This window comes from Schistocerca piceifrons, chromosome 6, assembly GCF_021461385.2.
Source record: "Schistocerca piceifrons isolate TAMUIC-IGC-003096 chromosome 6, iqSchPice1.1, whole genome shotgun sequence".
Lineage (NCBI taxonomy): Eukaryota > Metazoa > Arthropoda > Insecta > Orthoptera > Acrididae > Schistocerca > Schistocerca piceifrons.
This window is the reverse complement of record NC_060143.1, coordinates 146,467,891-146,480,090: the sequence shown is the minus strand read 5'-3', so window position 1 is coordinate 146,480,090 and position 12,200 is coordinate 146,467,891. Positions and strand designations below refer to the sequence as shown.

General features: G+C 46.6%; 1 protein-coding gene across 1 annotated transcript in view; it reads right to left on the bottom strand.

Annotated features, from left to right (window-relative positions):
* Positions 1-10,213, bottom strand: part of LOC124803199 (neural-cadherin-like) — a 275,285-nt gene extending 265,072 nt beyond the window's left edge. The window contains 2 exon segments of the mRNA XM_047264381.1: positions 4,752-4,867; positions 10,114-10,213. Of these exon segments, the coding sequence (XP_047120337.1) occupies positions 4,752-4,867; positions 10,114-10,213 (216 nt within the window).
* Positions 10,214-12,200: the final 1,987 nt, after the last annotated feature.

Genomic DNA, 12,200 nt, shown 5'->3' with positions numbered 1-12,200 from the left:
CTTTTGTTTCCAGTATTTTCCACAGAAGCGGTCTTTTTACCTTATCAAAGGCTTTCTCATAATCAATAAATGCTAAATGCGTTTCTAAGCCAAATTTACGACGTTTTTCAATAAACTGCCATATCCTGAAAGTATTATCATTACACGAACCTCCGTTTCTGAAACTGACTGTTGTTCTGAGATTATTGCATTCGCGACAGTTTGAAGTCTCTGAGCAATAATTTTACCATATGTTTTATACCCTGCATCAAGTAAACTTATTCCTCTATAATTTCCCATTGCCTTTCTTAAATATAGAAATAACTTTAGCTGTGTTAATTCTACAGGTGCTGCACAGTTCTTCCAACACACATCTAATAAATGGAGGAAGCACAATTCTAAGACGGTTCCTGCGTAATTTGGTTAATTCAGGATTAATGCCATCTAGGCCAGTAGCTAGTTGACATAATCAGTTGTCACGTTCGTTGACATAAATATTTTTCATTTGTTCTGTACGAAACACGTCTCATTGTCAGCGTGATTTCTGCTGCAGGCTGCATACGTACGTTATTTCGTCAGCTATTCACTCACGCAGATAACAGTTGAACAGCTAAATCGATGACCTTCAATTACAGTACATAATCGATTAACACTTTCGTTGTATATAGTCACGCTCAGTCGCAGTAGTAATACTTGGCGACTCTCAGATATGCAGGATAAGGCATTTAAAACTATTTTTGGAAATGTCTGGAAAACTACAAATTGGATTAAAAAAAGGTTTAATTAAAAGTTGTTCGTCTTGAAAGCAGACATCCAATAACAACGAACTCAACCACTCCTCCTCACCCCTGGTGTGTGGAAAGAGGTCAACTTTGGAATCTTAAATAGGAACGGCCTTATTTTGTTGGGGATTCGGATTCTGCGGGAAAGAAATACGCAACTTTTGTATTCAACAATTTAAACGTTGCTTAACAGATGGCTCTGCAGTCGACAAAAATGGATTAAAAAGTTTGAAAGTGATAATGTCTCGAAAAACACACATATGATTAATGTCCCAGGAATTTAGAAAGGCAGTTTTGTTAAGTCTTTAATGAGAAACCAGTTTTTTATAGCAAAAATTTGACTCTACAGAACATTATACACTACTGTTTGTAAAAAGTGAAACACTCAGAAGCAATGGTCTGCAACACGCCGCATTGAGGTAGAAGAGCGGAACCATAATACGTGATCCAAATAACAGAGAGGTGACGTGCACGCAGAACAAACAGCGTCCTCTTTTGTGTGACCGGCCAGGTCAGTCTTACGCAATCCTCCGTCGGTGTGGAACCGTCATACGAAGTGGAAACTTGTAACCAAGTGTCATATGCGTCGCCGACATCACAGAGTGGAATATAGGTATATGAGTGCCCTCGAGCGGGGCAGAATGGTCTTCGGGAGGCGGATCTGTCGTTCTGTGTCACTGCTGCTCGTAGAAGGCATGCTACCTCAACAGTGAGGTTTGTAGGAGCCAATGGAGAGAAGGGGGACGTACCCAGTGCCAATAGGTTCTGGTATATCAATACGAGTCAAGATAGATGTAACGGAATTTGAATAGCGTATTTGCCTCTATTGGTTACGGAAGAGAGATCGATCTTTCGGTCCTGTCTGCAAATTTATATATAATATTGCATGAATAAAGGGTGGGCGAGTGTAAAGCTATCGTTAAAAACGCACGCCGCGCGATTTGTTCGGTCATAATAATAATAATAATAACATGCTTTTGAATACTATTAAAATATAACGGCGATACCCGTTTAGTGTTATTGGAAATATTTATGAGTAAGGTAGCCCATCCTATAAGAAGAGGTAAAATTGGGCATATTGAGGGGTTTTGCTTTATATCGACGAAGCCGATGATACGACGTCATTTTTTCGTTTACTCTTAGAAATAGGCAAATAAAGAAGTGCTAATTGTGCGTAGTGAAAAAAATATACGGGCGAGTTTTAAATAACTACGGTATACAACCAGAGTAACAATAGGACATTTAGTTACACGAAATCGCGTATAGCGAAGTGTTATCATTAAATTGAGTACACCTACAGGGCGGTCAATTCCGGGACGCGGTATTGAGACCGTCTTCTTTTTTTAATTATATCGCGGAGAGCGGGCTCCAATTTATGAAAAGGAGAAAAACGTCAACTTTTACGCGAACTCTTAATAACTGCGGATCGGAGAGAAAAGTGTGTATTGGTCTTATGCCTAACAAACATTCGTGGAGGCGGTGGCTAAATTAGAAGAGTCAGTTACAAAATACTGTATCATTATCATTGACTGCTGGTGTCGAGCAACCAAAATTGCTCATCAAAGGGTTTCGATGGAACTTGGGAGTTAGGGTCCAGGCACTCGCATATACTCCACATCAGAGTGTGAATGAGTGGTGAATGCGAAATAAAACTGTGAACAAAATTACGTTAAATAAAACAGAAGAAACAAGACAGTTTGGTCGTATCTGTTATTATTCCATAAACTTTAACATTTCTTATCGTTGTACGAAGCCTTTATAGACGATCGGTATGACAATTTGCGTCGAAGGGATCCCGTTACGAGTTAAGTTTTGGGGACCTGGTCAAGAGGGGGTAGTTCGTAGATCTTACCTACTGCAGCTATTCTGGAATCAGGTGCTACCGTGACTGTTGTGTGTTGTCAATGACTTAAGGTTACCATATCTCATGCTCTATGATCGACGCGCCTTTCCAATTGGTATAACGGTGCCTCACGGCAACAACGACAACGCCGACGATAAAGGAAGATACGGTAGACTGGACGACCTAATGTGAGTACAGCGCGAGACGACCACCATCGTGTTCACTTGGCCTTAGGGGACAGAACAGCTTCGTCTACAGTGTTGGCGCACTGTGACTGGTGTGGACACGTGTGCGTCGACGGTTCGACGCTGTCTTCTGCGGCTGAAGTTGTGGCACGCACGCCATTGCGTCGGCTTCCACTGGCCAGAACTTACCAACACCGCAGGCTGCAATGGGCACGGAACGCCGACGCTGACGTACTGAGTGGCAAAATGTTGCGTTTTCGGACGAGTACCGCTTCAGCTTGTCCTACAGTGATGGCCGCTGTGGTGAACACAATCGTGCAGACTGTATTGTTGAGTGGCGCAGCGGACAAATAACAAGCGTAACGGTTTGGGGCGCCATATCCTATAACACGCGATCTCGCCTTCTGCGTCTTGAGAGAAATCTGAGCAGCTACCTCTACATCAGCCCGAGTCACTGCCCTTCTGCAGGCTGTTCTATATTCTATATTTCAGCAAGACAACAGCTGGCCGCATTTAGCAAGGAATGTGCCAACCCTCTTCGAAGAACGACGGATACCACCGCTGCCCAAGCCCGCCCGTTCGCCTGACATGTCGTCCATCGAACATATCTGGAATATGGTCGATCGGCAATCTGTTCGTTCAGGTCCTTTTGCAGTCACAGTTTGGACACGCCTACAAACCGCGTGGCAGAGTATTCCCCAGCAACATATTTGGGCGCTCTTTGATTGTGTGCCACGACGTCAAGTGACTCTGACTGCACGTGGTCGCGCTACTCTGTACTAAATTTCCACAGTCACAATGCATGTGCTGGTTATTTGTGTAGTGTCATCTTCCTAATCGATAGAATAAATTTCATTGTGATCACGTCTCTCGATTTTGGTGTTTCACTTTTTGCTAAGAGTAGTGTGCACTACTTTTTTGGCATTATTGGTGTAATTTCTTTCACAGATGACGCTCGATTTGCCTTAAACAACGGGGATTTTCCACTGACCGGTAATGCATACTAAACCGTTTCAATTTTCCTTGGCAGTGGGATGGGGCCTAAGGGGATAGAGTCGAGTTTGATGTCACTGGATACGAACAGTTTCTATTATAACCTCCTTTTAGTCCGATTTGTTGGGTTGTTGAGTTGTTTTGGGGGAGGAGACCAAACAGCGAGGTCATCGGTCTCTTCGGATTAGGGAAGGATTGGGAAGGAAGTTGGCCGTGCCCTTTTCAAAGGAACCATCCCGGAATTTGCCTGAAGAGATTCAGGGAACTCACGGAAAACCCAAATCAGGATGGCCGGACGTTGGATTGAACCGTAGTCCTGCCGAATGCGAGTCCAGTGTGCTAACACTGCGCCACCTCGCTCGGTGTGTCCGATTTGTGGTTTTTCATATATTTCCAAAAACAGTTTTAGATGCCTCACCCTGTATAGCATACAGTTTCTCCGTGGAAAATATGGAAAAGTGACAGCTAAAAAGAAATTCCAATTCTACGTGCATTCCAATGCTTGGTAGGCCCATTGGTGCCGCTACGTTGTGACGAAGATGTATACAGTCATGTTCCCATAACCGTGTGGCAGTACCACTTGCCTTTCCAGCCGCGCTCGGCTTGTGCTCGCCCAGCTGATGGCGAGTGCGGAAACTGCCGTTCGTGAGCTAAGCGAGTGTTGGGAAATGAACGTCACTCTGCAGGTTCGCCAAGTGGATACAGAGTTACAAAATGGTTCAAATGGCTCTGAGCACTATGGGACTTAACATCTGTGGTCATCAGTCCCCTAGAACTTAGAACTACTTAAACCTAACTAACCTAAGGGCATCACACACATCCATGCCCGAGGCAGGATTAGAACCTGCGACCGTAGCAGTCGCGCGGTTCCGGACTGAGCGCCTAGAACCGCGAGACCACCGCAGCCGGCAAGAGTTCTAAAAAGAGGCGCCGTAGCCGAGATAAAGTGAGTAGGGTGTAGTCACTCACCCTGCTGCGAGTCTCAAAATCGAGAGCTTTGGCCACTCGGACGTCTCCAGTCTCCGGATCCACGGAGAAAACTGCGCCGACGTTGCCTGCGGCGATGCCATAGCGGACGCCAGGATCTGGAACACACAACAGACGAGGCTAACGTCAGCTGCATCCTTAGTAGGTGAAGATGCTGTAATACGAGTCACATAGCTATTTCTTACTGCGCCAAATTCGAAGAACGGACGTCGGTATTAATACTGCAGTTATTATTCTACGCGGAAGGCATACATAAGATTCCTTCGTAATTGCTGTAGGTTGATTCTTAGAAAGAAGGAGACAGCAACCAGCCACTATTAATACTGCTATTTATTTAAGTAAAAGCGCCGTAACCGGTTTCGAACTGACAAGTTCATCATCAGACGGCTGTTCACAAGATTTACAAGATGCACTTTACATAATCGTCAGTTTTCGATTTTTTATTCTTCCACTGTAGCGAAATATTCTTGGTGTGTTGGTGCCATCGAAAAACTCCGTGCAATTTTGTTGCGAAGTTGCAGGATTGTATTTTTGAAACATTGCAAAATATATGCAGCACTTATATGATTTGAATATCACCATATTGTGCAAAGCATCAGAAACACACACACCAAAAAGTATTTGCCACATGTGAAACTGACACAAAGATTGCAGTTTCACAAATATTACCTAGGTCATTTGCGAAAATGGCAACATGGCGACTATACAAGTTGGTGTGCAGAATCTCTGAAACTGGAGACATACCGTCAGACTTTCAGAGAAACACAGAGTGCAACGAATATAAGCAGATATCGGCGTTAGACGACGGTGTACTGAACAACATTACATCAACATTTACGTCATTTGTAGATTAATAATTATAGCTATTAAAAGACTTACGTTTTAGGTTGGTACATGTTGCAAGAGCAAGCCATTAAGATATGAAGATGGTATCGGTTCTTTCGGACATGTCCGAAAGAACAGACACCATCTTCATATATAGTTAAGGCTAACCAGCCATTGACCTTCTTCTTCTGTGATGGATGCAGGTTTATTGCCCGAACTCTTAAGGACTCGGTAAGATTGTTTGCCGCGAGTAATGAGTGTAATGGGCAGGGACACTACGAATGTAGTGTGTGGACATTATGTTGGGAATGTGGGTCTCACGGGGAGCGTACAAGGGATAAATCCCTGCAGTCGCACTATCCTCTGTGTCCTCGCTGGCTCAGATGGATACAGCGTCTGCCATGTAAGCAGGACATCCCGGGTTCGAGTCCCGGTCAGGGCACACTTTTTCAGCTGTCCCCGTTGATGTATATCAACGCCTGTCGGCAGCGTAGGGTCTTGATTTAATTATCGTTTCAAGCCATTAATGCTTATTTTTCCCATGGGTGGTAGCTCAGGTGTTGAAGCGTAGATATGTGAAAGTAAAACGGTTAGTCTATACCGTCAAGAGTAGTCCACTTAGTGGTGCAGTTGTGACAGTCCAGAAAACATCAGGTTATAAAGTCTCTGAGTTGTTTGTAATAAGACTGCTTGACATAGAGAAAAAATAACCAACACACTTGTGTGCCTACGTATTACAGTACCACATATAAAAATATCTGTACGTTTACTAGTTACAACCTACATAATCCACAGTGTCCCCAAAATAACAGGGCAGAAAAGTGCGAAATTAATGGCACAATCAGCTTAACAGCTCACACGTTCAATTTTCTGTCAGGAGTAATCCGTAGACGAATGGGAAAGAAAACTGAGGATCTGCTAGGTGGCGATCACTTTGCCTTTAGGACAGGTAAATGCGCAGTTCTGATGTTGTACTTGATAATCAAAGCAAGACGTAAGAAAAATCAAGACACGCTCATAGGATTTGCCGACCCAGAAAAGGTGTTCCACGCTGCAAAATGGTGCAAGACGTTCGAAAATCTCAAGAAACAAATGTAATGTGTAGGAAAAAACGGGTAATGTACAATATGTGGAAGAACCAGATGACCATAAGAATGGAAGACCAAGAACGAAGTAAATAATAGCAAATGTCGTGTGACTAGAGCCTCCCGTCGGGTAGACCGTTCACCAGGTGCATCGATGTGAAGGAAATGATGCTGATTAGGACAACACAACACCCAGTCCCTGTGCGGAGAAAATCTCCGACCCTGCCGGGAATCGAACCCGGGCCCTTAGGACTGACATTATGTCGCGCTGACTATTCAGCTACCGCGGCGGACAAGAACGAAGTGATCGAATTAAAAAAAGTATAATATAGGGATGCAGTCTTTCTCCCCCATTATTTAATACGTGCAAGGATAAAACAATGACGGAATTTCGAGAAAAATTTTTACTCTTTAAAATTGTTAATTGTAACGATATTAAGATTTTTGATGGCGCAGAACTGTAAGGGATGATCAGAAAGTTTCCATTCGTAGACCGCACAGTCCAGAATCGGTACGCCACTCTGGCAAAACAGCCGCGGGCACTGAGGCTGTCATCTCACCGACGCACCAGCCTGAAGGTGCGTACCATGTCCTGCCACAAAAAGAAGTCTGTAACCGCCTGCTGCACGGTCTCGACCGACAGGAATCGTCGACCCTTCAAGGTCTTTACAAGGGAACGCAGGTGTGATAATCGCATGGGCAGAGATCGGAACAATAGAGCCTATGCTCGAGAGTGTCCCACTTAGTTGGTCCGTAATGCATGAGGCAGGCCTCCCAGGTCACCGGTGTCTTGTTTCGAATCGTGATCTTGGCACACCATTCCAAAAAGGTGGTTTTCTATCGATGTGATGGCCCCATACACATACTTCATTTTCCGATGGATGTCTGTTGGTGTTTGTCCTTCGACAGCCAATAAAAGCATAACAGCGTTGGCCCTGTTTGGACTCATTTGGTAATAACGTTGACATAGTTTACGTTTCCGCATTTACCACACGTACGTCAGAAAGACACGAATGCCACAGTGATCCCTTCCCTACATGTCGGCGCTTACGCACCCGCATCGGAGGAAACTTTTGGATTCCCCTTATATAATATCCTTGCAGTAAAAAATGTTTATATATAGGGTGTAACAAAAATGTATGGCACAAATCGCAGGACACATTCCTCACACGTAGACGAAGAAATTGTGTTGTATGAGGGGGCGAGTTGTGCCACAGGCGACTTGGTGAAGAGGACCGGTAGGTTCCGTAAGTTTTCGTCGGTGGCCACTTGACTTGCGCAAGCCAGCACAAAGCTCTGAGTGCCCACGACACACCTGCCGGATTCAGAGCAGTGTGCGAGGAGTGCATTTCTCACGTATTCATCTGCTTGTACCATGGTTTCGTTGGAATAGTGCGCTAGACTGAAGCGAACGTAAACCCCTTTCCCTCTTGAGGTATTTGGTACCGCTGCTACTGTTGCTGGTGTGAAAAAATTCGGAAATTGGAGGCTTTATAAATAGCAGATTCGCTCCTTTGACACATTGGAGCGCCAAAGAAATTGGTATAGGCATGCGTATTCAAATACAGAGATATGTAAACATGCAGAAGACGGCAAAGCGATCGGCAACGCCTATATAAGACGACAAGTGTCTGGCGCAGTAGTTAGATCGGTTACTGCTGCTACAATGGCAGTTTATCGAGATTTAAGTGAGTTTGAACGTGGTGTTATAGTCGGCGCACGAGCGATGGGACTCATCTTCTCCAACGTAGCGATGAAGTGGGGATTTTCCCTTAAGACCATTTCACGAGTGTACCGCGAATATCAGGAATCCGGTAAAACATCAAATCTCCGGCGTCGCTGCAGCCGGGAAAAGATACTACATGAACGGGACCGATGAAGACTGAAAATAATCGTTGAGCGTGACAGAAATGCGACCCTTCCTCAGATTGCTGCAGATTTAAATGCTGGGCCATCAACAAGTGTCAGCGTGCGAACCATCATCGATATGGGCTTTCGGAGCTGAAGGCCCATTCGTATACCCTTGATGGCTGCACGACACAAAGCTTTACGCCTCGCCTTGGACCGTCAACACCGTCATTGGACTGTTGATGACTGGAAACCTGTTGCCTGGTCAGACGAGCCTCGTTTCAAATTGTATCGAGCTGATGGACGTGTACGGGTATGGAGACAATCTCATGAATCCATGGCCCCTACATGTCAGCAGGGGACTGTTCAAGCTGGTGGAGGTTCTGTAATGGTGTGGGGCATGTGAAGTTGGAATGATATGGGACGCCAGATACGTCTAGATGTGACTCCGACAGTGACACGTACGTAAACATATTCTCTGATCACCTGCATCCATTCACGTCCCTTGTGCATTCCGTCGGACTTGGACAATTCCAGCAAGACAATGCGACACCCCACACGTCCAGAATTTCTGCAGAGAGGATCCAGGAAAACTGTTCCGAGTTTAAACACTTCCGCTGGCCATAAAATTCTCCAGACCTGAACATTTTCGAGCATCTCTGCGATCCCTTGCACCTTGCTGTTCAGAAGAGATCTCCACCCAGTCGTACTCTTACAGATTTACGGGCAGCCTTGCAGGATTCATGTTGTCAATTCCTTCCAGTACTACTTCAGGCATTAGCCGAGTCCATGCCACGTCGTGTTGCGGCACTTCAGAGCGCTCGCGTCTCTCCTACACGATATTAGGCAGGTGTACCAGTTTCTTTGGCTCTTCAGTGTATCTATTGCAAGGCTACTTCGTTGTACATCCGAGTGCCACCTTAACCATACTAGATGTAAAGTTTTTATTTTATTTCTTGGATTTCATTATTAATTCTACCACGTCAAACGTACAGCTGATTTCTGATTTCTAATCCAAATTGAACAAAAATACAGACTACTGGTATGAAACTTCCTGTCAGATAAAAACTGTGTGCCGGACCGAGACTCGAACTCGGGACCTTTGCCTTTCGCGGGCAAGTGCTCTACCATCTGAGCTACCCAAGCACGACTTCTGGCAGTACCTCGTCTCCTACCTTCCAAACAAAGGACCCGAGTTCGAGTCTCGGTCCGGCACACAGTTTTAATCTGCCAGGAAGTTTCATATCAGCGCACACTCCGCTGCAGAGTGGAAATCTCATTCCAGACTACTGGTGTTAGCATCACAACCGCGTTCTAGGTTTCTCGCCAGTGCACCTATGTGTTAGCGATCGCTGCTATGCTGGTGAGTGCCGGGTACAGAGTAATGGCAGCAAATGGAAACCGATTTAAACGCGCCGGAAAATATTTTCAGAAAATGCTCTTTGGCTCTTATGCAGAGGCAATAATCGCAAACAGCACGTCATTGCAGTGCAGTTCGACTGGAAGTGAGCGATGGACGTCGAATGGAAATTGAATATTTGCCGATACGGGGGAACAGGCGCGGCGTTCCGGCGCGCCCCCGTTACGTATCGCGTGGCAGTGGCCCGGCCCGTGCGTCGGCAAATCATTTCCTGCCGCGCTGCACACGCGGCCCTGCGTCCACAATGCGAGCTCAACTTTTCGCATGGCCTGTCCCCAAAGGTCCGTACACAATGTTTGCCGGTTCCAGTGGCAAATGTTCACCGCATGTGTGTGCGGGGCGTACGTAACCACTGGTGTCCACCAGTTGTTGCGCTCAGTGGTGCGTCGCATTCCGCGTCACACAGTGCCGCTCGACATTCGTAAAAACTGTAACGAACGCTTTTATGAGCATTTGCAGGTGAACGGTCCCTAGGATTTCACTATGTAGCAATTTTCTATAGCAACTACACTCCTGGAAATTGAAATAAGAACACCGTGAATTCATTGTCCCAGGAAGGGGAAACTTTATTGACACATTCCTGGGGTCAGATACATCACATGATCACACTGACAGAACCACAGGCACATAGACACAGGCAACAGAGCATGCACAATGTCGGCACTAGTACAGTGTATATCCACCTTTCGCAGCAATGCAGGCTGCTATTCTCCCATGGAGACGATCGTAGAGATGCTGGATGTAGTCCTGTGGAACGGCTTGCCATGCCATTTCCACCTGGCGCCCCAGTTGGACCAGCGTTCGTGCTGGACGTGCAGACCGCGTGAGACGACGCTTCATCCAGTCCCAAACATGCTCAATGGGGGACAGATCCGGAGATCTTGCTGGCCAGGGTAGTTGACTTACACCTTCTAGAGCACGTTGGGTGACACGGGATACATGCGGACGTGCATTGTCCTGTTGGAACAGCAAGTTCCCTTGCCGGTCTAGGAATGGTAGAACGATGGGTTCGATGACGGTTTGGATGTACCGTGCACTATTCAGTGTCCCCTCGACGACCACCAGTGGTGTACGGCCAGTATAGGAGATCGCTCCCCACACCATGATGCCGGATGTTGGCCCTGTGTGCCTCGGTCGTATGCAGTCCTGATTGTGGCGCTCACCTGCACGGCGCCAAACACGCATACGACCATCATTGGCACCAAGGCAGAAGCGACTCTCATCGCTGAAGACGACACGTCTCCATTCGTCCCTCCATTCACGCCTGTCGCGACACCACTGGCGGCGGGCTGCACGATGTTGGGGCGTGAGCGGAAGACGGCCTAACGGTGTGCGGGACCGTAGCCCAGCTTCATGGAGACGGTTGCGAATGGTCCTCGCCGATACCCCAGGAGCAACAGTGTCCCTAATTTGCTGGGAAGTGGCGGTGCGGTCCCCTACGGCACTGCGTAGGATCCTACGGTCTTGGCGTGCATCCGTGCGTCGCTGCGGTCCGGTCCCAGGTCGACGGGCACGTGCACCTTCCGCCGACCACTGGCGACAACATCGATGTACTGTGGAGACCTCACGCCCCACGTGTTGAGCAATTCGGTGGTACGTCCACCCGGCCTCCCGCATGCCCACTATACGCCCTCGCTCAAAGTCCGTCAACTGCACATACGGTTCACGTCCACGCTGTCGCGGCATGCTACCAGTGTTAAAGACTGCGATGGAGCTCCGTATGCCACGGCAAACTGGCTGACACTGACGGCGGCGGTGCACAAATGCTGCGCAGCTAGCGCCATTCGACGGCCAACACCGCGGTTCCTGGTGTGTCCGCTGTGCCGTGCGTGTGATCATTGCTTGTACAGCCCTCTCGCAGTGTCCGGAGCAAGTATGGTGGGTCTGACACACCGGTGTCAATGTGTTCTTTTTTCCATTTCCAGGAGTGTATAAACAGAGAAAAAACAATGAAAGTGAGAATTTATCTTCCCGTTATTAAAGATGGAGCATATACCCGAAATCTAAATCATGTCCTGCTACCATTGTCGCCGTAAACCGGAAATCATTTTCAGCATAACGGATATCGATTTTTTGTACAAATAGATGCGTAGTGGCGATTATCGATATCCTCAATATCGGCTGGTATTGTAATGGGGCCTGTACATGGTGTAATGTAGCACCGAAATCGATTACAAATAAAATAAGTTCTATAAATAAAGCAGAAGAGAATCAAAGCGTTTGAGATGTGGTGCTACGGAAGACTCATACAAT